Genomic DNA, 23,724 nt, shown 5'->3' with positions numbered 1-23,724 from the left:
TCTTCAGTCCCTGAAGACTGATTGTTTATCATTTCTATACGATGTCATTCGTAAACATTGTGTTTGAACAAAATTTAATTGGAACTTCACAAGAAGTAACAACTTCATTCTGTTTCTGAAAACTCTTGTGCCATCTTCTAGTTCAGTCCTTCAGCTGCTTTGTGTCTGCAGCTAAGCCTGCTGCTACAGAACGGGATTCAATAATTGGGCCTAGTTAACTATTGTATAGCCTTGAAAAGCAAAGCGGAGAGAAAAGAAAGCTGGAGCTAGATCTTAACCCGACAATGAGGGACTATAGAGAGCCTCGATGACACATTTTGTTGATTTTTAAAAAGCTTTGTTCAATACCAACATGCTAATGCTCATTTTTTAAATTATTCCTCTTTTGGGAAAGGGTGGATGGGATGGGAAGGGTGGATGTTCCTCTTTTGCCTTTTATGGGGCTATTTAGACAATGAAGAAGCTGAAAGAAATGACAAATGTAATACATTTTAAAAACTTTATTAGTGTGACACAGGTTCTCAATACAGACCATTAAGAACAGTAAAACCTCTGAATACATCCTAAAATCTTTGGGCTGTCTCTGTCTGGAGTACTAGGTAATTTTGCTATCCTTACAGACACGGTCCCTAACATTACCCTCCTCTGTAAACAAGTGGTGCAGTAGCACACGTGTGTAAGGATGTGCAAAACCACATTTTACAAGTAATTCAGACAGAGGGAGACGAAGCGAGGAACTCGGCCCCTGAGGTGCCCGGAGCCCGTCCCCCTGCAGCAGCCTTGGGTGCCCGCGCTCCCGAGGAGCGGCTCCCGCGACGCTGCCAGTGCGGTGTGAACACAGGCCGCAGTGCAGCAACCTGCTCCGAGTTCCTCCTGAACCTCCCATTAAGGCTCCTGCACCTCCGTTTTCTCCCCACTTCCATGATAATAATGGTCTATGGTACTTGGTGATTTGCATTTGGATCAAGTCCTGAGACGCCTGGAAATACGAGATAACAGCACAGTTGCAATTTGAAGTAAACAAGCAAGACTCCTTCCCTAGTGGTTTCGGGGTCGTTGTTCTAGCCATGGTTAAGGCACCATCCAAAACGTATCTTTTCAATTAGATGCTCTGGAAGCATTTAAGTTACCAGTTTCTCATTGTTTAGATGTCCCCAGCTGATGGAGGGTTTCTCAGCAGCCGCTGCCTCGGAAGCGCAGCGTCCGGCCGGGCTGAGGACAGCTAAAGCTCGCTGCGCTCCACGATCCCTAATGCGTTCACTGCAATGTAACATAAAAATGCTAGCGCATACGTAGAAACTTGTCTGAGATTTACAGGCACTATGTGAAGATTATGTGCAAAAGTTTGCAATTTTTTTCTCTTTTGGCATTGCTATTAATTTATGAAATATATCTCTTACAAATATAAAGCATCCTTTCCCTCTCAGAACTGAAAAAAAAGCTATTTAACAGTAAGTTTTCTACTTTTGTAGAAAACTACAAAAATTCAAAATGCATCAGTACAATAAAATGAATGGCTAGGAAAAAAAAAAACTTCTAAAAGAAAACATGAAAGTCCTCCAGCAAATATCACTGTACAAAAAACACCCAGAATAACCACATGCTTTTTGCATCAGCATTTGTTCTTCAGGAATAATTATTCAGCAGCAGAAAGAAGACTTGGTATATCATTTGCCAAGATCCTGAAAGGGCAAAACACAAACAAATAAAAAACAGGAAAGAAATATTAAGTGAAGGAAGATAAGCATAAAAGACATTAGCTTGGAAAAAAATACCAAATAGATGTGAGAAGAATCATCAGAAATACATTCAAGGAGAGAAAGAAATCCCAGAAGTGGTAATATCAAAAGTTATTAAGGCTCCATCAAAGGTGATACTGCAGTAATACACAGTTTGTACAGTTTGCTATGACTTCCAGGAAGTGGTGAGTATGTGAGGCTGTTATTACCTATGCTTGCATTAACCATGAGATCAAGCTAAAAATAAAGATATATACAGTAATAGTGCAACAAATGTATAGAACAGCACTGTATTTAATCCAAAATCAGAATACTAAAACCTGCTATTCCCATCAGCTTAGCTGTATCTGTGTGTCTTTCGTTTTAAATATCTGTCCCAGACACTGCTCCAAAACTGGACACTGCCTGGCAGAGAAGTAATGAGATGAGGTCACTGTCGCACAGACAAAAATAATCAGTTGGGATAAGCTTGGTCTGATTTACTCTGCATAAAAACATCTTACCGAGGAAACATTCGGACTGTCACACCTTTGGAATATTTAAAGTTACATGCAGTGATGGAGATTTAGCCAAAGGAAGCAACTCTTTAATGACTGTGGGGACAAAAAGAGAACTAGAAAGCCTCTTTCTGCTTAGGATTCTCCAAAATGAAGTTTAAAATCATCCCAAGTATTTTCTCTAACCATGAGCCATCTGTGTTTTAGTGAGGACTTAACCTTAAACACACTTAGATAAAATCTCTTTATAGTAGTTCAGAGAATAGACAAGAACTCTCACCCGGTAATGTTAACGTTTAGCTTGTTTTCTGCTTCTCAGATTTGCTGCCGGAGGACTGTTCCCTTGCCTAAAGAGAAAAGGATACATGACATAGCTTAGTTCATAGTTTCTGACTAAAAGTTGGAATAAAGAAATTGATAGATACTCAGAGGAGGTCAAAGTTCAAACATAAATGTCATGGCCCTGAGAAAAATACTGATAATTCAGCAAGAGTATTTCCAAGTTTTCATTTATATTTATCTTCATTTTTCCTTCATTGCTTGTTTTATTTAAAAGCTGTGGCTGATCTCCTCATATCCTAATTCTTACATCATCTATCTTATGCTGTAACTCCAATCCACAATTGCCACTCAGAACTAAATTACAACTGAAAAAAAAAAGAAAAATAATACTAGAAAAGCCACGTGTCCTTCTGAACAGGAGTTAAAGATCTCCTAATTTTATCTCCAAAGCCCTGTAACCGCTCTGTTGTTACACAAAAGCAATGGGCAGCAACTTTACACACATAAATATATGTAAATACATATGTAAATATATATATTTTTATAAATAGAATGTATATATGTGTGTGTATATATATAAAAATTTGAATTTATATATCTATGTGTGTATATAGAGAGATTCTACCCTCTAATAACTTAACACAATTTCTAGCACAGATATGTTACCCATTGATTCAGATATCTGTCTCTGGATAGCTAGAGAACAACTTGATGGGAGAAGTTTCTTCACAAATCCATTTTTACCAAAATCCATTTCTGATCAGAAAGGAAAAAGGCAAGCACATTTTTAAAAGTATTTTTTTTAATAGAAGTTATCCACCTTCCTTTTCTACTAGATTCATCCTGCATAGCTATTTATGAATAATGTATAGGCTTTTATTCATTTTAAAAATTAAATTCTGATAAAAGTTGAGATAAAGAACCCTGACTTGCCCTCTGGTAAAGTGAACCTACCTTTTTAGGATCTTTGGGCTTTCTTTCCTCCTTCGCGCTTGGCTTAGCGCTGGTGTTTTTTCCGCTTTTGTTCTACACTCCAAGGAACAAAATAATTACAGTTACAAATAGATCAGAGACTTGCTGTAACTAATGATTTCTGATGTGCATTTTAAGGTGGGAGAGTTCAATTGCACATGTAATGATTTCCTTAATCCAAAGGAAGCTAGAACCTTGAGCCTCCTTTAATGCGAGGGAGCTCAAGGTACCAGAAAGCAAATGAAAATAATACACTTGATATATTTGGGCAGATTTTGTATCCAGTGCAAAGCAGTAATACTGCACCAGAAGATTTTGCTCCTAAAGTCACAACCAAATAAATTGCCCTATGCTGTATTTAAAGATGACGTTTCAAATGAGTAGTCTTAGCACTCGCTGTGCAAGTCATCTGTGGGTGCCATTGCTTACAGCAGATGGGTATCTCCCCCAACACGAAAGATGAAGAATTAGAGCTTTGCTTTGGTATAAGAAGCTACCATATGTTGCTGGGCATGGGATTGAGAAAGTACTGATTAAAATATGCCAGAAAACCAGCAATTACCAGGAGATTCATTGGAAATTTACAAAAAAATATACAGAAACACACCAAACAACTCTTCCTCAGGCAAAGAAGAAAGAATGTTTTGGAGGAGGAGATCAACAGATTGCACTGTGTGGGTGAATGTGAATCAGAACTAAAGTAGCTTTTTAAAGTTTCCAAACATTTTCATGTAGGAACCATTCAGCATTTGCAGTAACCTTATTGCTTATGAATAAAAGATATCAAGAAAAGGCCTGAGTTGCTACTGACTGGAAAGTACTAGAGCAATATTGTTCCAGGTATGAAAATGCCAATTTGTACTGTTCTGCAGTGGACAGGAGAGCTATTTAGGGACGGAATAATTTCCTCCTGGGAAATGCAGCCGATTCAAACTGTAGTTTCAAGGTTTTTCTTCTTCTTGTTTTCTGACAGAATTCCCTACTCAATTCACATCCAGCCTGTCTTATCTTTCCAGAAGACCCCAAATACCTCAAACCTCCCTCTCCCCAAATATTTAATAACTAAGAAGAAAATTCAACCTCTCACTAAGACAACCATTATATCTTGCCAGTACCTTCCAAAGAGGCCATCTTTAATATAAATTGTAAAGAAATGTAAAGAACATTCGTGGACTAGTGAATAAATGAGTAAATAAATATGTATACATTATATTTTGGAAGATGGCAGAAAATGTCCTACCTTTGAGTGCTGTGGTGTGGCAGGAGCCTTTGCACAGGTATCAAAGTCACCCGATAGAGCATCAATGGCTGCAGAGTCATCTGAAGGCTTCTGCAATAATTGTGATTCTTAGTCAGACAATATGCACTGCTTCCTGACAGCCAATTATTTTTTTTCAGGTATTTAAATCTGGTTTAATTATCCTTTTCTTAATAAAATATCCCATAGTTCTACAAATACGTTAAAACAAAAGTGTCTATTTGATGTTTCCAATGTATGGAAGTTTTGAATACTGGATCTGAATACTTGGATTATAATGTGTTATTCACAAAACCCATACTTATTATGAAGCATTAGTCTTAAGAAAATTTTTTACTGTCCACACTGCCAGGGTTACCCACTGCATTCAGTAATATTCATGAGAATTTGCAGTAAATCAGGACTTGAGTCCACAGGATGGAACAAATACAGCACAAGAATATAATGGGCTTTACCTTTTTTTCCTTGGATTTCCCACCATCCTTTGCTGGTTTTCCTGGCTTTCCTGGTTTATCCTTGAAAAGAAGAAAGATTTTACCCTCTTTTTGAGCTGGTCAGATTACATTGGGAATTTACAGAAGAAAAGAAAGAAAGCAAACATACAACCTGAACTAATTAGTTTCTGAACTAATTTATTTCTATTTACTATGTGACTATCTCAAAGCCATTGATCTCTCCTGATAATCATATTTCTACTGAAAAAATAGTTTCATGCCTTAGTTTCATAATTTCATGAGGGACAAGATTAAGGGACTATCAGTGACTCATTACAGTGAATGCCAGTGCATGGCTCTAAGTGCTTCATGTATGTAGAGCTATTTTGAACAAGCATCTCTATCCACAGTGTGCAAAATGTCCTGTTTACCATAACACCAGACTTTTGAAGCGGGTCTCCTTGCTTGTTTACCTGCGTTTCCTGAGCACCTACACCACTCTGCCTAACTGGAACATCTGCTGTTCTATCTCCAGCTTCTGCTGACTGCGTTTGATTGCTTCAAAGTGCTTACTTGTTCAGACTACCCATTTGAGAAGAAAGAAAGAGCCCAAATCTAGATCTGTTGCTTTTTGTCCTTTTTCTCTTTGCCTAAATCAAACATATACAGTTACCTGAAGAACTGTTCTAAATATACACGCTCAACTCTAATATATAAATATTTACTTAGCAACACTGTTCTCCTGTGAATTATAGGAACAGCAAGATTGGCTCCTATGTACAAACTTCTAGAACTGCGATCAGAGTGCTAAACAAAAAAAAACCAAAGCTTTGGCTTACTTGTTCGCCCGACTCCAGAAGTTTCCGAGCGTCTGGTGGGATAGTATCCTCTCTTTCTCCTAGTTTGTCTCTGTGCTCAGATTTAGCCTTTTCCTGAAAGTATTTCAACAGCTTTAAGATACTACTAAGCAACTGCAATAGTTACAGGTTGCTTTTCTCTGTTATGTGTGATATCCATGTTTGACAAATTAGCTGAAACGAACATGAGGACAGCAACCTTTTCAGCAACTAGGATTTCAGATTTACTGCAAGTAACCACTCTGCCAGGAAGAGCGCATTAAATTGCTAAACTAAAAGTGACAACCAAATGGCTGGTTGTCAACGGCTGCACGCATTTAATACGCTAGTTGTACATATACAGCATATACAGCTGCACATACAACAACAGCACAAAGTAACAAGACATGTTACGTCAACTGGCAGTTCTGCTTTCCAGTGACACGACTGAAAAACCTTACTCTGTGCTCCCATGATGAACCTCACCCATGCACTGCAGCAGCTTAACAAACTGCATGTTCTTACGATGTCTTAGCTGGGATTGTGCCTGTCTGTGGTACAAATTAAATTCACTGCACTCCGCTATACAGTGTATTACCACTACCATGCACAGATGCATCTGATTTTCTTCGTAATTTGAGTTTAGTAGAAGTTTTCCACATTTTTCAGCTAAGCACACATTATTGCTCCAGTCAGCCCTCATGCTTAATGGGATGATTAAATTAAGGCATTTACATAAGGAGAAAGATTAAAATCAAAAAAAAAAAAAAAAAAAAAAAAAAAANAAAAAAAAAAAAAAAAAGGAATGAACAAGTGAAAGAACAGAACTGAATTAACACATCTCTTGATAAACTTGAATTTTCTAAGGCTATAAAATTCAACTAAGCTTGATAAAAAGACCATAAAATTCATTTTAGAAACATTGGAAGCAACCTGAAAATTATTTAAAATAATGACAGTAAAAAAACTGATGTCAAATTACTGCAAATTTCTCCCAACATTTCCATCACAGGTCTCACAAGGTCTGAGATATATTAATTATTCATAAAACTCAGAGTCCAGTTGATTTAAGACTGTATGCAGAGGAGTAAAAAAGCACTGACAAGTTTTCAGACTCTTCTATGTTTACAGTTCTCAGAATTAACCAGAAAATTGATTAATATAGCTACATAAGGTAAATAATAAGGTAAAATAATTAGTTGTCTTTTTTTCTAGTGATCTTAGTCCTGCATCTGAAAATTTGCTGCCACGTACTTCTATGAGAAATATTGTGGTACACTGTGAGAAACTACTTTAAAAAATAAAAATCCTTACAAATAAAGTAACTATCTCAGTTCACAAAGCCAGCACAAATTTCAGAACATCTTTATTACCTTTACTTTATCCACAATGGGTTTGTTCTCATCGGGATCAGGTTCTCTTTGTCCCAAGGAATCAGACAGCAGATCTAAGGCTTCATCCATCTCTTTTCCTCCCTAGCAGGGTATAAACATATTTGCAAAAGTAAATCAGGTGTAAAAATAATGTAGTTCATCAGTCTAGAATAAATACTGACTAATGAACTGTTAACTTCAGCAAACAGTGAACAATCAAGTCTACTTTAGTAATTGCTAGTAATTGCACAGCACTGATAATAGGTGGAAGAAATTTACAGGCCATTTAAATCTAGAGAACATATAATTTAAAGAAAGGATTTCAGAGTTAATTTTAATGCCTTTGTTACATGCCTTTGACACATAAGTCAAATTGATACAACGAAACAGTTCTACGAGATGACTGTGTCAGTCTGAATTCAAATTTTTATATTAAAGTTTGAAATTAAAATTTTTAAATGATTTTAAATGTAAAAAGTTTAATTGAATGAAAACTGAATTAAAAAAAAATTATCTTCAATACGTATGGTCTTCTGCCTCTGCTGTAAATTTTACCTAAACAATTCTTAGAGAGGAAAAAAAAAAAAAAAAAGGAGAATGAATGAAACAGGTAGTAGGATTTCCTTAGATTCACTTCTCTAATTAGGTTGAAAACACCAGAGGGAGCTCTCATCGTACAAATCAAGAAAGCAAGGCGCCTGCAACGCCAATGTCTCAATTGAAATTGAGGACAGCCCTCCTGATATTACAAAGGAGGTCATGAAGCTGCCTTTCCCATGGTCAACCTTGAACTCATTCTTTCATAGGCTGTCAAAGATGACCCACCAACACCCTATGCTAGCATTACTTGAAATGCTATCACCAGCTGACCACAAAAAGAATGGCCTGGTTTGACTATAGGCCAACCTGCCTGAAAATGAAAACATTTGCAGGTAGATACAAAGTCATTTCAGAGATGAAACACACAAATCCACTCATGCCCTCTGTAATTGCGGAGGAATGAAACTACGTAGAGATGGGCACTTGCCCCAGGTTTTCCAAAGCAGGCTGAAACACACCAGTAAGCGATATTCAGACAAACACATGAAGCAGTCTTAATATTCAGCTGAACATCAAGATGAAATGGCCATAGACTCTCAAACTCTTCTTCTGAGAAAGCTTTTTCCCCCTCTCAACGGTCTGTATTAACGGTAAACGACTTAAAATTACAACACACACTACTAATAAAACCAGTCTGATCATTTCCCATTTCCCTTTATTTCCTACTCAAGTCAGAGAGATGAAGACCAAAAGAAAACGTTGCTTACAGAGGTAGAAGCTGGAGGAGCTGCCGAGTGCACTGAAGAAACTGTAGCAGCAGAGACAACTTCAGAGGAACCTGCAGATTTTTTACCCTTCTTGTTTTTCTGAAACAGGACACAACATTGTTGGTAGAAAAGAGCACAAAGAGAAGAAACAACTATGAAATCCCATGAAGATGAAACATAAAAAAGGCCTTAAAGTTTATTTCTGGGAGATTATTTTTCTTTGCAGCTCAGATAAAATCATTCCTGAGATGCACTGCACAATTACTGAGTATCTCAATTGATTCATGTGCAATTTTCTGTCTCAGCCAATGGGTCAAACCCCAGCTTAGTTGAAGTCAAGTGGAAAGACATGATGTAGGAGGTGCTACGATTTCTCTAAGCTTGTCTATATTCCTAAATAACACAAAATCCTGACTATTACGCATCGCTAATACAAGCAAATGGTTAAAAAAAAATAGGACAAGGAACTTATCTTCCCACCCCCATCTCCAATGAAAGCAGGAAAAAAAAAGTCACGTCATTGAAACAACGTGAAAATTAAACAGTAGATCAAAATCAAGTGTACTCACCTTTGTTGGTGTTGGTAATGGTGCAGAAGGGGCTGGAGAACAGGAAAATCCTTTTGTCAAACCCTCTACAAGATCTTTTTCACTCATAGGCTATAATTGAATAAAAAAAAAAAGAAATTAATCCTTTTTACCTGTTAAGAGTATTCGTTCAGTCACAAGACAAGAATTCTATGGTATATCTCTATTTTTAAAGTAGAGATTGGGAAACCTTATCTAATTAAGTAATTTACTGATAAAACAGTTATATGGATATCTACTTATTTACCTGAGATTTTTCTTCGGGTTTTGGCAAGAGTGGTTTGCCATCTTTATCCTACAGAAGACAAAGCCCTTCATGTTAAAAAGTCCTTAAACAACCACACAAATACAAGTATTCTGAGAGAATTCATAGCATGAGAACTACACCTTCAGCATTTACTGCTGTTATGCAAATTGTCATGCACAAATTCAGGTCCTGTGCTTTAAAAATATAGCTGAGTGATGAAAAGCAATCCCAAATGTAGGATTCCAAGCTCCTCTACTTAGTGTTTCAACTTCCACAGAAATGGCACGTTTTGTATATAAATTCCCAACTTCCACCTTTATATCAATATTCCTAGATGCTGAGAGCAGAAAGGCTGCATCCTCTCAGAGGGGCAGCTGTGGTAGGCGTTGTGTGAATCTGGGTAGACCTAAGCCACATGGTTGTGCCAAATAAGTCATGTGGTAATGCCTATAAAAATACCAAGCCGATGTGTTTTAGAGCAGGTATAAGCAATTACAATGTCCTAAGCAATTGTCTTAATTTTTCTTAAACACAGAAAGCTAATGAAAGACTCCCAGTGCGCTAATCTTAATCAAAATTATTTATGGGTAGATACCGGTACCTAATGAAAGGTGTCAGATACTTGGGAACTATAAACAATTTTTTTAACAGTATAAAAATGTCTGAAGTAAGCAAGAATATTCAATAACAAAATGGAGCCTCAGCTTCATCCATCTATACTGAAGAACAAAAGCAAGCAAACAAGCCAGCCTAATGCAGCACATTAATTACTTTGGCTTCTCTTGATCTATAGTCTGGAGGAATTGTTTCTTCATCTTCACCCAGTTTTTTGCGGTCTTCCTGTTTGGTTTTCTCCTAAGAGGGGAAAAAAAATCAACAAAAAAATTAGCATACTCCAACAGGAACGGATGTGAGCAAGTTTTGAATGTCTTCAGTCTACTGATTCTAATTGCCTTTTAAATTCAGTCTAACTGCCAAATGAAAATCTCAAGCAAATTAAAAGAACCCCCTTGAGAAGTGGATGTCTTCTGTTTTTTTCTCTGCCTGTTTCTTTCTGTATAAGTCAGGATTAACTCTAGTTTTCTCAGAAAAAATCCATGGAGTTAAGTAAATAGGCAAATACAGACCAGTAACAAAATAGCACTGTACCTCTGAGCCTTCATTCTTTCCTTGGTTTGAAATACAACAGCTATCTGGACTGCGTGCAACTAAAGGCTGAATAGAGAAATTGGTGGCCAGATTCATAAAGGAATAACCCCATACAAACCTCATTGGAAGAGGACAATTTAAAAAAAATGTAGGAAAGTGAATTTTGGACACTTTCTACTGACAGAGTATCAGTACACCAGGAGAGCGGTCCTCTGTTTTTCACTGCATTTGATATCATCTGACCCACGGTCTGGGGTTGCAAAAGGAAGCATTCAGAGTATGAACGGTATCCCATAACACAGAATAAAGATATTTTAAGATATGCTCTGTCTTAAAATTATACTGCCATTGAAAAAAAAATAAAATAAATATTTCCATATACTAGTCCTAATTTAAGCAACTCATCATAAGGTTGATTTCTTTTTTTAAAAAAAAGGGCTAAGCTGTGTACTATTTCTAATCTGCATTTTAGTTCTGCTTTGCCTCAGCATTAAGACAGTAAGCAGATGCAATTTTCAGACACTAGAGGGAGAATATGTATTACAATGTGAAAAACGATCAAGAAAATGCAAACTCTACAAGTACTTTCTAAGCAGAACAATTGGTTCACATGTACATTTTGTTTTAAAATAGTGAAAAAAACCTCTAAATTCTTTCGTCAGAGCAAATAAAACAGCCCTGAACACAACCACATCGAGAAGGTATTGTCTTGAATTCTGAGTTTTTTGCTACCTTGACTTTATCCACAGCAGGTTTCTTCTCTTCTGGATCAGGCTCCTTCTTTCCAAGACTCTTAGACAAGGCTTCTAACGCTTCATCTGCCTCATGACCAACCTGTAAGAATATTGAAACAGTCAAACAGAACCTTCAGTTGGGAATTCAGCTGCAGCTGAAGCAACATGCTCATACAGACACACCTGCAGGCACACATTAAATAAAAGCAAATATTGAGAAGAAAAAAAACTGTAATGTCTCTCTCCCCAGCTGTCTTCATATGTTTGGCATCTGCTCAGTTCAAGGTCTAAGGGAAATCTGAGAGACAACGGCTCCATTCTGCAGAATTTGTCTTGTATTGCAGCATTTATTGAGTTTGCAAACAGCATCTCTTTTAAAGCATTAAAGTCTAGAAAAAGTCTAGTATCTAGAAAAAAATCATGATGATTGCCAGTCTGACTTCCTCTATTAAAAAGAATAAAGGAATTCCCTGTTCAGTTTGTATTTGACTTCCTTGCTATTTGGAAAGCACTCAGCCTTTGCTGGGAATTGCCAGGTTTCAGAATTAAGCCATAGGAATCTGAAGAGGTCACCCAACTGGGGAGCCGGTCTGGTCAGCTGGCTCCAAAATTTCAACTGTGGCCCACATCTTAAATGACAAGACAGTAGCTTAGACTAAAAAATATATTTTGGACTTATCCTCATTCTATCAGGTAAGCAATTTGATGGTGTTCTGATTTTCTTTATTTACTCCTTCCTATCACAAACTGATACAGATTGGTTTAATTACACTAACTTCACTCAATTCTTTAACAATCAGGTTCTGCAACAAGATGTTTTCCTATTATGTCTGAGGCCAGTAAGGAAGACATGACTTCAGGTACCCAGTTCTCTTTGAAACATTGGCTTCATTCAAAAACCTCTGAGGAACAAATTCCCAGTAATTCTTGGGACATATAATAAATGTACTTCACATGTCGTTCGATAGGTAGCTCGTGCAATGGAGAGCACAAACAAATAAGTCAACAAACCACTTCTATTTGCTTAGCTATATGGAAAATATATGAAATGTCGAGCATCAAGTCAGTATAACCTTTGTCACCTTACTGCAAGAAGTGCCAGTGTGTTACAGACATCTAATTAACTCTGAAGAGGAAAATCACCCGTTACTTAAATAAGCTCTTTGAAAATATGCTACATCATTGCATTAAAAAAGCACTAGGTTTTCCTCTAGGACCAGATGAGACGGCCTACGACTCACTGAAGAAACCTTTGATGGAGCTGAAGCCTGGACTGTGCAAGCTGCGGCGCGAGGAACCACTTCATCCTTAGCAGTTTTTGCAGGCACAGGAGCTGAAGGCTTCTGAAATAAAATAAGTGCACTGAGTTTTATTGACTGTGCTAATAACCACAATGCAACTGTTGAATAACAAAGAAGAAACAAGAAAAAGAAAACGTCAATTTAAAGCTAAAAGTCCTTCAATTTAATATTACACCAGAGCTTTCAACAAAAGCGATATCTGAAATAGTGCGTATTTCACTGACAGCAAACAAAACAAACCCACAAAAAATAGAATAAAAGAAGAAAATACTTTTCGTGAAGCAGCAGCAGTATTATGTAGCCTCAGCAAAGTCACCAGGACCAACATTGTTACCAAAGGGAAGAGGCTTACCTCAGGCACGGTGCTGGCCTTCGATGGCTTGGCATGTACTGCAGGCTGCACAGGGCAGGCAAAGTCCTTTGAAAATTCGTCAGCAAGATCAGATTCACTCAAAGCCTGTAAAAAAAGTGACATATGTAGTAGGGGTGACTCAGTTTTTTTTTTTAATTATTTTTTTTTCTTCCCAAGGATTATCCTTTAACTTTTCAGAGGTAGACAAATTGTTGTAGCTTCTGCAGAAATAATCTTTCATTTTTATAGGCAAGACTGAATGAATTTCACAGCGTGCAAAGTCAGGAAAAAGCATGCTGTTTAGCTTGTGCAGTGCCTGCTGCCATTCAAGGGCTTTTACTGTGAATGTTGCAGGAAATGGCATATAAAATGGCTGATGCTCCTAGGCTCCTTCAAACCAATGTCTACATCTCCATGTAGAAGTCTTTTGTAGGAGGGATTTACTTTACTTGCAATGCACAGCCTACTTGGTTAAATTCCTGTTATGTAAAATGTCATTCCTAAAAAGAGTCTCTTATCACTTCTCCTCCACAATCTGTCAAGGTCCCTAAGTATCTATAAGAAGTCTCACATGAAGCTCCACTTTTCATGGCTACTGAGTAGTTCATTAAACCACTAAAAAAAATAAATAAATAAAATAAACAACAGAAAGAACACTTAAGAACACTTGAGCTTAACAACTTTATTCACAAAAGTAATTCCACTGCACATACTTAAAAGTATGTGTAATGGAAGGCTAAAAGAATATAAGGTCTAGAGGAAATCATAAGGATGAAGGATGAATTTTTATTCACCAGGGATCAGAAAGAAGGCACTGAAGGTTTTCAACTAGTAACATAACCTCATCCTGCTGCTTTTGACAAACACATCTTCCTTAACATTGCCTTCCCTAAATTGTAAATAGAGAAGCTAGTTCAGAAAAAAAATGCTTCTGTATATTTAAAATACCCCTGTGTTTCACTTACAGAACAAATAATCAATGACATTTATGTCTCAGTTTGATACTGGATAGAAAAGCATGGCAATATTTATTCTCCTGCTAATAGGTTAATTCTTTCCGTTCAAGGTCTCAACTCAGAGCTCAGCTCCCATTTTGATTTTGGATTTGACGTGACACAAATTAAGAATCAGCCCTCTCATGCTATGTTCATCTTCTAGAGGATTTTTATATACCTAAGTTTTACATATATATTTTGTGTCTCTGCCTCCCTGTCAACTGTCCCTGTCAAACTAGAGGGCTTACTATTTAAACATCAATACCTGGTTCCTTCAGAGCATAACTGCTCTCTCTTTTTATTTCTCTTATGCTATGTTTGGAAGGTGTTCTTCTGTGAAGTTGCTCACCCATCATCCATTCGGATGATTAAATGTCTAAGATCTGACAGACACAAATGTTTAAAGACCTAAAGTCTTTTATCATTGTCTTTGCATTTCTCCATATTTTAAATTTGAATAATACAGATGACATTTCTTTTTCAGATTTGGACTGACCTTCATGCTTGTTTCAGAAGAACACAGATTACTTGTACTTTTCCAGTACTTTTCCAAGTATTTTGATAGCACTCCTCATATTGAAAGGCTTCACTTTGGAAATATTTTATCTCTTCAGTGTGGGGTTTCTTTTTGTTTTTTTTTTCCTAATTTTTGCTTTCTTCCTGTTTATCTTTAATTAACCTTTATAACTCTCTCTTTCAACAGACTTTGCACTTTCTGGGCCATGCCAGGGATACTTCTTGCAAAGTTCTAGTGGTTCTCTGAGATTAGAAAAAGATCCACAGGAGCTTCTTCCTCCTTTCAGTTGTGTTCCTTATCATCTGATGATTAGAGGAAATGGTCAAGAAAACTGAAGATTTCCTTGTCTCATTTCTCTCTTTCCCTAGACAGTTTCAGCAGACTTGTACAGGGAACCTTACAATAACTTAATTACATTAACAGCCTTTCCTGTAACTCCACAAAGTCCAAATAGTTTCTTTTCTCCTCCTCTTTAATCACCATCAGTGAATTTCAGCAACAAGCTACACTTGAGAGCATTGGGCTTCATGCAAAGAAGTAAACACATAAGAACACGAAGAGACTTACATAATCGTAAAGACAGAAGTGATGACAGAGGGATAGAAAACAGGGTGTCTAGTCATACTTTTATAATACTGTCAGTTTTCTAACCTTAGGTATTTCTTCAGGTTTTGGTAATATAGGTTTTCCATCTTTATCCTAGAAGTGAAAAATATAAATACTGTTGATATCTTTTCATCTAAGAAGGTTTATGCTCTGCAGTCGCCAGCCCAATAATCTAAGTGACACAGTAACAGGGGCACCTACCCCTACAGAGATAATCCCTACGGGGCTTGCAAAGTGGGCAAGAAAACAACTCAAATGCCAGCAGGGTACAAAATGTGCCCAGAGTCTGAAAACACTGTTCATTACTGTATTTTCTTCTGGCAAAATACAGTATTGATATACATCAGAAATTAGTCCAGTAGGAAAGCAGGCCTTGAGTGCAAAAGATAAACTTTTGCATATGGACTAAAACAGGGTCAAATCCCAGATCCGTAGTAAGGTAGTCTTGAAATCTCAGAGAGAGGTAGAACTGCTCCACTCAAAACAAAATGTTAACATCCAGTTCCAGCAAGGTCAGTTATATAGCATCTTTGTTAAGAGCAATAAGAATAATCATGACAAAATCTTTTGCTTCTGAAAAACAAACAGGATGGCACTGAAAACAGTTTATTTTGGTTCATGTTGAAAAAATCCGCATCATGTCAAGTGACAGTATTTCAAGGCTAGATGCCAAAAGGATGCCCAAGAAAAGAACATGGGAGCTGGGAAATTTTGACATTTGCTGAGGACATCTGATAAATCAAATTACGCCCTCAAAGGAAGGGAAGAAACCCATAGATACAAAAATCACCAACGGGGAAAAGCTGCAGACTGAATAATATTACTGAATATTTTCCCACACATATATCCCCCATTAGTGACCAGAAAGGGTGAAGGAGAAAGTCCCCTATGTACAAGGCAATAGAAAGATGAAAACTTACCAACTCTGGTTTTAACCTGTGTTCTGGGGGTATTGTATCATCACGCTCTCCTTGCTTTTCTTCTTTCTTCTCTTTTGCTTTTACCTAAAGATAGAAATATTCACTTAGAGAAATTCACAGGAAGGTTTTAAAACACATGCAACTTTACTATCAAGATTATTCTGCCTATTCTGCCTTCTAATTTGAAGAAGTACTAGTATCATTTATATATATTTATATATATATAAACCCTCAGATTTCTCAATTTATTAATATCAAATTTATCTCCTAAAAATAATCTTTGATTAACAATCAATACAACCTCTAAATAAGACTATTATTTTAAATTCTAAACTACTGCAGACACTGTTTGGAGTGAGATTTCCTTGGCTTAAATCACCACTTTGACTATATAAGCTATAATGCTGAATCTTTGGTCTACCAGAGCTACTCAAAAGAACTGAAACAGGCAGGGTTACAAAGTCAAACAAAATTTAATTAAAAATCCAAAATTTATCATGCAAAGATAGGGTTACTGTTTAAGGTGACAGAGAGAATGACCAGAGCCAAAATAAGAAAAATAATGCAAATTGGTAGAACAAAGAAAACTTCCACCAGAAAATAAAAAGTTTCTTCAAAGAAAACCAACAGTAAATCTACAAAAGAAAAGCCTGTTACAATCTGTGCCCAAATACTTGGAGAAAAACAGAGGAACTGAAACAAACATGAAGAAAAGTATATATACATATGCATGCATAACTTCTCAAGAACAGATGACTATCTTCTATCCTAACTGCAAGCTCTTGGTTATTAATTTCTTGATTTTCTTAATCACATTAGGCTGGGACATTTCTTAGGACTTTGGTATCCAAATAACTTCTTTAAAAATTGTGTTACATGTTTGCATGATATGTAATCAGAAAGACACCATAACTCCATGAGGGGGTTACAAAAAAATCTTTAAAAGCAAATAAAGAAAATGTATACCTCTGACACCTCTACAATAGTGCTGAGATCTTCTTCAGGTTCCGGTTCGGGTTCACCAAGAGTATCAAGAAGAGCTTCCATTGCATCATCCTTGATTTCCTGTATTTAAGAAAACAGGTAAATTAGCTTATTTCCATAAAATGACACAGGCTTTATCTCATATGTCTTTCGTGCTGTACATGATGCTCATACAAACAGCCAATACCATATGGGTCATTTCTGCCTGACTTCCCCTGATTTTCTGAACATCAGACTGCAGCATATTGAAAATTCTGTGACTAAACCACTACAGACTCAAAATAAGTCTCCTCTTAAAGAAAGGGAAAAATCAGAAAGAAAAATATGGCACACTATAATCGCCATGTCCTTTGAGCTGGTAAAACTAAAAGGTACAAGCTTGTTTTGTCTCCAGAAAAAAAGATCTCTAAAACACAAGAAAACTAAATGATATCCATGTTTTAAGAGTCTCTTTTAAGAGTCTCATATAGGGGAGAAGAGAGAGAGAGAGAAAAAAAAAAAAAAAAAAANAAAAAAAAAAAAAAAAAAAAGCTCTATATGAGTTATCCTGAAGAAGAATACAGAAGCAGAATGATTTGACCCATTAAGGCCTGATTTTTAAGATGTAGAATGTCCTTGGAAGAGCCTAAGAAAGTGCATTTCCTACTATTCCACTACTGCCTGTGATAAACAGGATTTTCAACTAAAAATAAGTATGCAGGGTGTCTTCACAAGATCTGGCCCACATACTAATGCCTCTGCAAAATGTGAAATGCCTCTACAACCAGTGAATTTTAATTAGAAATTAATGGCAGAGACAGACTTATCCATACCTCTTTTGATTTTGTTTTCTTCTCCTTTGGAGGAGCAGAGCTTTTGACAGAACTTGCTGCTACTGCTTGAACGATCTCTCCTTCCTTGCTTGGCTTCTTTTATAAACAGGCCACATGACAAAATGAGAGATACAATTACATGGAAGTTTGCAAAAAAGAAATAAATAAAGAGAGGAAAAAAGAAAAAAAATGTCAAGATACCTTGAAAGTTACATATAAAGATAACAATGGCAATATTTTAAGCAATAAAGTTATGTACACAATATCAGTACCTCTGTCACTGTTTCCTTCTTTTCTTCAGTAGAAGCAGTGCTACAGGTAAAATCAGATGAAAGGGCATCTGCAAGCTCATCATCTGTCATTGGTTTCTGAGCAAGAAATTACAAACTAAGTTACGTTTCCTAAAATTCAAAACTCAATGCAGTCAAAAGTTAGTTTAAAATCTGAGCATGCTCCATGCCTGCTCACATAAGCACATGTTGCTGTTGCAATTCTGAGGTGTCACAATCAACAAACAAACAAACAAACAAATTCCCCTCTCATTTGCTGGTGCATTTTTTCTATGTTAAATTTTAAAACAGTGAAATTAAACTGGCTTACAGAACAATCTTGTTAATCAAAGAAATTCTGGTAGACTTTGCTAGAGATGTTACCAAGCTACTCCTAGCATAGCTACTATTTCCTACTTTACGCTTTTTATGCATAAAATATCAAGAAGCATTCGATTGAAAGGTTTCAGCTTCAGTCAGTGACCTGGAAATTTCCATTTCTTTATTAAAAAAGTGCTAAACTCTACTATTTTTAATAGTATTCATTTCATCTGTGAGGTCCAGGGGCCCCTCTCACTTTCTGGAAATTTTGATGGCAGAATACTTTTAAATTTTCTCAGGAATGCAATGCTAAGAATGATTTATTTTCACCCTTACCTCAGAAGGTTCATCTTTTTTTGGTGGAACTCCATCCTTGCTGTCCACTTTGCTCTAAAAGAGGAATTAATTTAGGATTTAGCTTTATGGTGAATGGCACAAAGGAAACAAAACAAACAAACAAAAAGGCCACAATATACAAAGACAAGAAGAAAACATGCACAAATAATTGTTCTGTTCACCTCACTTACCTTCAACAATTTAACATAGTCTGGAGGAAGACTACCTTCCCGCTTACCCAGTTCTTCTAAGTATTTTTTAGAAATATCTTCCTATGAAAATAATGCAGAGATTACTATTTTTATACTTTCATTTATGGAACAGCTTATTGTTTCTAATGTAGAGCTGTCTACAGTAACACATCTGGAAGAAAGCACAAGGACTGGGTAGGTCACAGGGCCAGTCCTGCAGACAGTATCATGCACTTCAACTAGCTTCAACATCTAGCAAAACTCCGCATCGCCACAGGCAGCTTCCTTTTGCAGTCATTTAAGTGATTGCAATGTCTCAGGTCATGGATTTAGATTGAATTTGATAGAGAATATAGATTGAATTTTAAATATTTATAAATTCTCAAGTTTTTGCAATGGGTGGAGGTTTTTACTTTTTGTAAATCTGTTAGATTTACAATCATGCTAACAAGACAGCGGAAAGAACAGTTAACTTTGACATGTCACTATTGCTACGTCAATATATAATCATTTCTGTATTACTACAAACAATAACAATGTTAAAATTCAATTATTTGAATCCTATTTTACTTATTGACAAACCAAAGTGACAGTCACTGAATCAATGTAATAGTGAGGAATTCTACATATATTTCAGAGATGAATCTACTAAATAGAAGAAAAAAATATATACAGATATAAAATACCGTAAGCTCTGGACCAGTGTAAACTGGACCAGCAGGTGCATCTTCCTCAGGTCCACCTAGAGTATCTATTAGGCTGTCCAGTGCAGACTCATCCATAGCAGGCTACAAAATAAGCAAAGGGTTACAGAAATTGTTATTCTGTGCAAAGAAAATCAAGACCTGAGTCATGTGGGGAGTTTGTAGAGAACTCCAGGAAAAGAAAACCAAAAGCTTGTTCCACTGTTTTCAGCCAGACTTGCTCTAAAACTTCTTCCTCAACGTCATTAACAAAATTATTAACCTATGTTTACAGACACATAATTGAAAATGAAATCTAATCAGCTTTTTGTTGACAGCATTACTAGATGCTGTAAAAAGTGAGCCTAAGCAAGTCCTAAGTAAATAAAACATGAGTGGCATGCCCATATTCCGTTAGGTATTCCCACAGGTATTTCCTTCACCACCGTACATAACTAGTACCACCATACATAACTACTGTACAGGAATACTTCAACAATTGCCACTTTAGTTTCTTTAAAGGGTCAAATGGACAAAACTGAAGTGCTGCAGACAGGCATTTTCACAAGGGAAGAGTTTTTCTGGGGCTATATTTACCTCAGTGCTCGACTCAACAGCTGTAGTAGCCACACTTGCAGGTGCAGTTGGTGCTGGTGCAGTTGCAACAGCTGTAGCACCTGATACAGACTTATTTTCAGACTTAGCCTGGAGAAAAAAGAGAAAAAAGTATGAGACAACTTTATTGGATGATCTTATGTCAAAAAATCTTGAAACAGAACTAAATAAAATGGAGATGTTCCAGTCAGGTAGGTGTAAGCTGTTTCTGTTCACCTATGCTTCCACCAGAGCAGATAAAGGTGAGTTCTACCTACTGGCTGAGTGGTCGGAAAGCTGGGTAGCCACAATTTGCTTGGTAATATCAAGCCTAAGATGAAAAGTCCAACTTGGAGGCTGCATGTCTATATGTCTTTGGACTCAGAAATAGGATAATAAACCTGCAGAGCTTCCAGGAGCTTGGGCAGAGCGAGCTCACCACTTACAGGAAATAATATGTAGATACGTTCTGCTTCCAGCATGATTCTGCTGTGAAAAAGCAGCACACAGTTTTGACAACTTTACCTCTTTCTTTTATTTGGACAGTAAAAGAAATCTGTAGTGCAAAAGGATTATGGGGCCCTTTCTGAGCCTCTTTAGAAAGCTTTCATTCACATCTGAATTAGTTCAAAGTTCTCAATACACCATTAATATGAACAACAGATACAGCTCAGATAGACTGACTATTGCTTCAGAGAGTCAAGTGCATGCTAGGAGCACCAAACAATGCAGATTTCTTTCAACATTACTGACATTCTCATTTGCTGATAAGAAGATGAGAGTTGTAGTAGGACTGCACAAGTCCTCCATCCCCTGTGGCCTCGTTACTCAGACACACACAGATCAGATGTCTAAAGGTCCAGACTGGAACTCTGCTACATGTTTTTCCACCAGCTTTTTATCCTGCACACTCCTCTGAAATTATCCCCTCCTTACCCCTTTCTCTAACCTTTCTCTTCCCAGTTTTGTTCAGAGTCTGGCAGTCAGGGAAGATGGACTGCCCACTGCAAGCTGCTAGATGATGTGGCTTTCCACATTCAGAGGAGACATTGTGATTACAATACATCACCCAAACATCCCACAGTTCAACTACAGCAGTGCTCATAACAATTAAAAACAGATAAAAACAGATAAATAAAAATAATTTAAAAAAAATCCTATCTGTTCACCTTACAGTAGTTAAAATGGCAAAGGAAAAACTGCAAAGAGTCAGCTATACCCAACTATTTGCAAGGAAATTGGAAAAAAGTTTGTATGAATGGCAGAGCATCCCCAAACACGCAATACATGTTAGAGGCTTAAGCAAGCCTATAACTAAAGTAAGAATCCTAATGTGATTTGTTTGGCTAAGAGCCAGAAGAGTTAATTAAAAAAAAAGGATGTGTGATGAAGACAAAAGGTGGATGCACATCAGGATCAGCAACCTGTATCCAATGATCTTATGACTGGACTCCATAATCTTGAAGATCTTTTCCAGTCATAAAGATTCTATGATTCTAGTTACTGCAAAGTACCTGCATCAACTGGCTGTGCAGCTTTATCTACAGCTGATGCTTACTGTTGTTAATAATTATTAATACCATCACAAGTAAGCAGGAAATGGTAAAAAAAACATCGGCATGTTTTTTATAGTAGGCAAACTCTAAAGTTTCTAAAGCCTGAAATTTTGGAGCAGCATGGAAGGAAAGGAGGTGCATGGTATACACACCTTTAAAAACAGCACAGTTTCACAGTTTTTCTACATTGTGATTTCTCTGGCCCAAGCTGGTTTTACAACATCCAGCATAAGAGAAACTTGTTTTAGATTTCCCTCCCCTTAAGTTATGTATTCCTTAACAATGTAAGTAATAAAAAACAAATTGCTACTTTTACTATACCTTTGCTATTTCTATGGAGGTTGGTTGGGAGGGCTGTTCAGTTTGACTTGTAGTTTCTTTTCCTGCATTATTGGTTTTAGAAGCTGTTGTCACAGAAGGTCCAATTAGTTCTTTTCCCTGCAGAGAGATACACATATTGCTACTAGGTATTTCTGGGTCTATTGTTTATTTGTTTTTAACAAAAGAGAGAAATAAGAAAAATAACACAGGAAACTCCCAGAGGGGGGAAAAAAAAAAAAAAAAAAAAACCTTACATCACTGATTTCTTTTTGCTTCCCTTCAGTTGGCTGTTTAGTTTGAGAGTCTGTTGTCTGTTTAGCTTGAGAGTCTGTTGGCTGTCATTAAAAAAAAAAAAAAAAAGAGATCATTTATCCTTACCACCACTCACTGCACTAGAATAGGATCTAGAATAGTTCAAATATATCTACAAATAAAGTGTCTGACTTCCAGTAAATCATCAGATGGGAAATAATATTCCCTGTCATCTAGGGAAACTAAGTAAACTCAGGACACAAAAAGGAAGGTGCACTTCCTGCCTAGAGTACACACTCTGAAGTGGACAATCCTTTGGGTATTTATCTACACAGGTTTAACAGAAAAGGTGAAAGTCAAGGTTGTATCACTGCAGCTGTGCTTTGAAAATGAGAGGGTCTTTTAAGGAGCGCTTATATTACTTTATTTTTAGCCAGCTATGCAAACCCCTCCCTCCCTGACACACACATGCAGTTTTAGAGAAGGCAGTAATAATTTATCTTTCAAACTATATTCACAGGAGAAGTGAAGTCACAGTTCACATTTATCTAGAGAAGCTGGCACACACACAGCCATGCCTAGAAACAATGTGAGGAGGAAAAACCTGCATGCAGCACTTTCTACTAGACACTTATCCTTAATGGTATTTTATATTATGTTTTTAGCCAGTCAAAAGTGAAATGGCAATCAAACTTCTACTTTTGTGCCATGGCTCCCTACCTCCTCCCTTGCTTGCATGCTTTGCATTTGGAGAGGTTTTTTGTTTGCTGGGGAAAGGAGGTTGCTTGCTTTCACTTAAGATGATTTCTTTCCTCTTTAAAAGCTCCTGATAAGTTTTTCTGTTTTCTGTGAGTGTAAGTAAGGAAAAAAGTGGTAAAAAGCAGGGGGAAAAGAGCTTCAATATTCCTTAAAATATATCAGTCAGTTTGAGTTCCTGACAAATAAGGAAAAAAAGTGCATGATAGCAAGTGACAGAGGAAAGACCCAGAGCCTGCAATTGATACCTGGGCAGATTCTACATCATGTCTCAGATAACTATCCAGAAAAAATTTAAGAACTCTTCCCTCCCCCTGCTTCTTCCTACACGTGCTTAAGCTCAGTAAGTGGCACAGGAGCTGGCTGTACATCTGACTTATTAAGGAGCTGCAAAGCACTGAGGCTCCCTGGCTGGGCTCCCCCTGCCTGTCCCCACGCCACCAGCTCGCGGGCTCTTCCGCACACAGCTGTGTGCATCTCCATCCACGGAGCAGCTCGTGCGGGCGGCTCTTCCGCACACAGCTGTGTGCATCTCCATCCACG

The 23,724-nt window shown here is 37.1% G+C and overlaps 1 protein-coding gene across 1 annotated transcript in view; it reads right to left on the bottom strand.

Annotated features, from left to right (window-relative positions):
* Positions 1-817: 817 nt before the first annotated feature.
* Positions 818-23,724, bottom strand: part of CAST (calpastatin) — a 56,317-nt gene continuing 33,410 nt past the window's right edge. The window contains exons 6-30 of the mRNA XM_026044097.1: positions 22,428-22,508; positions 22,174-22,290; positions 20,300-20,407; positions 19,706-19,807; positions 19,020-19,100; positions 18,829-18,882; positions 18,175-18,270; positions 17,903-17,998; positions 17,073-17,171; positions 16,107-16,190; positions 15,232-15,279; positions 13,069-13,173; positions 12,657-12,758; positions 11,414-11,515; positions 10,304-10,387; positions 9,533-9,580; positions 9,268-9,357; positions 8,699-8,797; positions 7,392-7,493; positions 6,022-6,114; positions 5,204-5,263; positions 4,731-4,820; positions 3,473-3,549; positions 2,517-2,583; positions 818-1,682 (exon numbers count right to left, since the gene is read on the bottom strand). Coding sequence (XP_025899882.1) covers positions 2,526-2,583; positions 3,473-3,549; positions 4,731-4,820; positions 5,204-5,263; positions 6,022-6,114; positions 7,392-7,493; positions 8,699-8,797; positions 9,268-9,357; positions 9,533-9,580; positions 10,304-10,387; positions 11,414-11,515; positions 12,657-12,758; positions 13,069-13,173; positions 15,232-15,279; positions 16,107-16,190; positions 17,073-17,171; positions 17,903-17,998; positions 18,175-18,270; positions 18,829-18,882; positions 19,020-19,100; positions 19,706-19,807; positions 20,300-20,407; positions 22,174-22,290; positions 22,428-22,508 — 2,076 coding nt within the window. The 3' untranslated portion in view covers positions 818-1,682; positions 2,517-2,525. The remainder of the gene's footprint in view (positions 1,683-2,516; positions 2,584-3,472; positions 3,550-4,730; positions 4,821-5,203; positions 5,264-6,021; positions 6,115-7,391; positions 7,494-8,698; positions 8,798-9,267; positions 9,358-9,532; positions 9,581-10,303; positions 10,388-11,413; positions 11,516-12,656; positions 12,759-13,068; positions 13,174-15,231; positions 15,280-16,106; positions 16,191-17,072; positions 17,172-17,902; positions 17,999-18,174; positions 18,271-18,828; positions 18,883-19,019; positions 19,101-19,705; positions 19,808-20,299; positions 20,408-22,173; positions 22,291-22,427; positions 22,509-23,724) is intronic.

Source organism: Nothoprocta perdicaria, unplaced genomic scaffold, assembly GCF_003342845.1.
Source record: "Nothoprocta perdicaria isolate Ctin4 unplaced genomic scaffold, notPer1 scaffold_35, whole genome shotgun sequence".
In the NCBI taxonomy this organism is placed as follows: domain Eukaryota; kingdom Metazoa; phylum Chordata; class Aves; order Tinamiformes; family Tinamidae; genus Nothoprocta; species Nothoprocta perdicaria.
This window is presented reverse-complemented; position numbering and strand designations above follow the sequence as displayed.